This window comes from Musca vetustissima, unplaced genomic scaffold, assembly GCF_032173495.1.
Source record: "Musca vetustissima isolate MV318-11 ecotype Yass unplaced genomic scaffold, APGP_CSIRO_Mvet_v1 utg3130, whole genome shotgun sequence".
Taxonomy (NCBI): Eukaryota; Metazoa; Arthropoda; class Insecta; order Diptera; family Muscidae; genus Musca; species Musca vetustissima.
This window is the reverse complement of record NW_026886793.1, coordinates 78,136-81,088: the sequence shown is the minus strand read 5'-3', so window position 1 is coordinate 81,088 and position 2,953 is coordinate 78,136. Positions and strand designations below refer to the sequence as shown.

The 2,953-nt window shown below is 29.5% G+C and overlaps 1 protein-coding gene across 1 annotated transcript; it reads left to right on the top strand.

Moving 5' to 3' along the window:
* Window positions 1–481: 481 nt before the first annotated feature.
* On the top strand, window positions 482–1,831 carry LOC133334270 (uncharacterized). Its single transcript, XM_061542560.1, has 3 exons — window positions 482–606; window positions 963–1,105; window positions 1,605–1,831. The coding sequence occupies exons 1-3, from the start codon at window positions 542–544 to the stop codon at window positions 1,829–1,831; spliced, it is 435 nt and encodes a 144-aa protein (XP_061398544.1). The 5' UTR covers window positions 482–541.
* The last annotated feature ends 1,122 nt before the right edge of the window (window positions 1,832–2,953 follow it).

Genomic DNA, 2,953 nt, shown 5'->3' with positions numbered 1-2,953 from the left:
TAAAACCAACACAAGGCGTAGGTTTTTTTTAAAATAATTTTCAAAAAACAACACAAGACGTGGATTCTTTAAAAAAATTTTCAAGCATCGACAGAAGGCGAAAATTTTTAATTTTTTTCAAGCATCAGGAGAAACCGAAAATCAACCTAAAGCATAAATTTTTTGAAAATATTTTAGTTTGGTTCTCACATCAATATTAACAGCATTATTATCCATTTTCGATTATATTTTTATTTTTTGTTTTTATATAGTATGTTTTCATTAGTGTCATATAATTATGGCGAGTTTTGTGTCGTAGACACAAAAAAACCAAACCATTTGACGGGGACGGATATATTTTTAAATACAAAGGCGGATCCTATCTGGGAACGGTAATAGCAAAAAGCGGTAAATTAATGTAAGAGGTGTATTTAAAGTTATATTGACAGTTTCATTTCCTAGACAACAATGAAAAACTTTCTAATTTAAAGAATATAAAAAAAACGAAGCCAAAAGGCAAGAAACACAGCCAAAACAAAAGAATACTTATTCATCACAAGCGATGGAAATTGTAAGGGATTCTATACAAAATATGTCATCGTCCATAAATAATGAAATGTTACAAAGGTAAGTTAGTATATATATTTTTCAAGAACCTGCACAATTTTTCAGTTAAAATAAATTATATTCGATTTAGTTATAAATTTGCACGAATTGGTATAGATATGCAATAAGTTTAGATCAAATTGGTTCATATATAGATTCCAAATATGTGTAGTTCTTCTCTTGTTTAATATATATAAGAAATATTTGAAAAGAAAAAGAAGTAGTTTTTATTTACCTTCTTATTCTAAATAAAATAATCAAACAAGAACCACCTGATTATAAAACCTTACTTGGAATATGTTATATAACCCATATCTATGCCTACCCATGATGTAACTGTTGTTGCGTAGTTTTATTAACATTTTCATTGTTTACAGCCTAAAAACTTTTAGCTTGGTTGCTTACGACACTGATGATTATTTTGTTATTAACTCAAAAACTATAACACAACTCCAAGGCAGTGATTGTGTTGTGAAATATAGAGGTGGTTTTTATTCTGCAAAACTAATTGCATCTTATGGTGAGTTCGTCAATCAATATATGGATTTTGTATATTACTTTTAAAAAATAAGACATATACACTGTTGAACAAAAACATATATTGCTTCCCAAACAGTTATTTAGCGTAGACATATTTGACACAATGATGATAATTTTAATTCACAACTAATCATTTTACTATATTTGGAAGTACCATGACGTTATCGTTTTGGAATTTCATTTACACTACACATGTTTTACATACACATATGATTACTTCAAAAATATAAATACAAGGTGTCTGAGATTGTCATTAATATACAGAAAAATGATAAAACATTTATAAATTTATATATAATTTTCCACATTTCATAATATAAATTTGTTATGAAGAAAACACTACATTGAAAATAATTTTTTAATTGCATACTAGCGCATAACCCTTTTGTTGTTATTGACGATCTTAAACATTTAAAGTATTTGAATATCTGATGTAAACAAATTATATACGAGCAAAAATAAAAAAAGTTTTTCTATAGATGACAAAAAGAAACTTCTGGAATTAAAGCGAATGAAAAGAAGACAAAGTCACTCAAAACATGTAGACCAAAAGCCTACATATGAAATAAATAAATGTATACCAAATTCTACAACAAATGTCCAGAAGAGTTCAGAACCAGAAATTATAAATGACAATTCAATGGAACTACAAAATAAAAACCATCACGAAACATGGGAGAAGATTCAAATTATTCATCATATGTAAGAAATCACGAAATAATATATAATTCTGGTAGTGAATGTTCTTTAAATGCTTTTGACGTAAGTTTGGCAAAAAAACAAGGACATCTTAAGAACTCTACAGTCTTACAAAAAAGCACGATGAACTCGAAAGATTATAATCCCTCTAAAAGTAATAAAAATGACACACTACTAGATGAATCGGAGCCTGTTATAACGAAAGTGACGGGTATTGAAATTCCTTCATCTGAAAATCATCCCAAACAAAGTGGGATGAAACGTCATCAAGTGGCGAATCTGTTCCTTTTAAAAATTCAGTGCTTAAAACCCATCGACTAAAAAATTGTACTGCTATTAAATCATCAGGTAATAGAAGTACGTTGGCTATAGAAAGTTTTAATTCCTCTATGTCATATAATGACAAATCTGTGTCAGAATACCTACCGGATTCATCTTTACAAAATACAACAGTAAATACAAGTTCCATTGTAGAAGTTAACACCGCTCCAATTCAGATAGATTCGTTAAGATTTCCGTTTTCAAAATCAAAACTAAAAGACATTTTTGCATGTATTGCAAAACATTGCGGTGCAAAATTGCTCGACATTTATTCTTAAAACATAAAAACGAAAATCTAGTTAAACAAGCAATGGCACTTCCCAAATTGAGCAAAGAACGTTTAAAATTAATTGAAGACATTCGAAAACAAGGAGATTTCATACACAATACATGCGGTGATCAGAACACTGGTATTTTAATTGTATCTAGACGACAACAACAAAAAACAAACCGAAAAGCCGACGACTATATATGCTGTTCAAAATGTAAAGGATTTTATACAAAATTTGCATCACGACAACACAGTAGGAAATGTGTTCAAAAACACAACTCCAGATCAAATTTTATTGAAGGGCGAAAATTAACTCAATATATACACCATGTTGCGAGTCCTGCAATGAAAACAACGATATTTCCTGTTCTCCGAAATGATAACATAACCAAAGCAATACGTTTCGACGAATTAATTATCCGATATGGTAACAGATTATCCGAAAAACTTTCTCAAAGTCACCACCATGATCAAATCCGAGCAAACATGCGCCTTTTGGGTAGATTTGAAATAGAATTTATGAAAATTGTGCCGGAG

Coding starts and splice junctions, on each gene's coding strand:
- LOC133334270 (XM_061542560.1), top strand. CDS start 542: ATGGAAATTGTAAGGGATTCTATACAAAATATGTCATCGTCCATAAAT. Junction 607..962: donor AATAATGAAATGTTACAAAG/GTAAGTTAGTAT, acceptor CATTGTTTACAG/CCTAAAAACTTTTAGCTTGG. Junction 1,106..1,604: donor AAAACTAATTGCATCTTATG/GTGAGTTCGTCA, acceptor GTTTTTCTATAG/ATGACAAAAAGAAACTTCTG.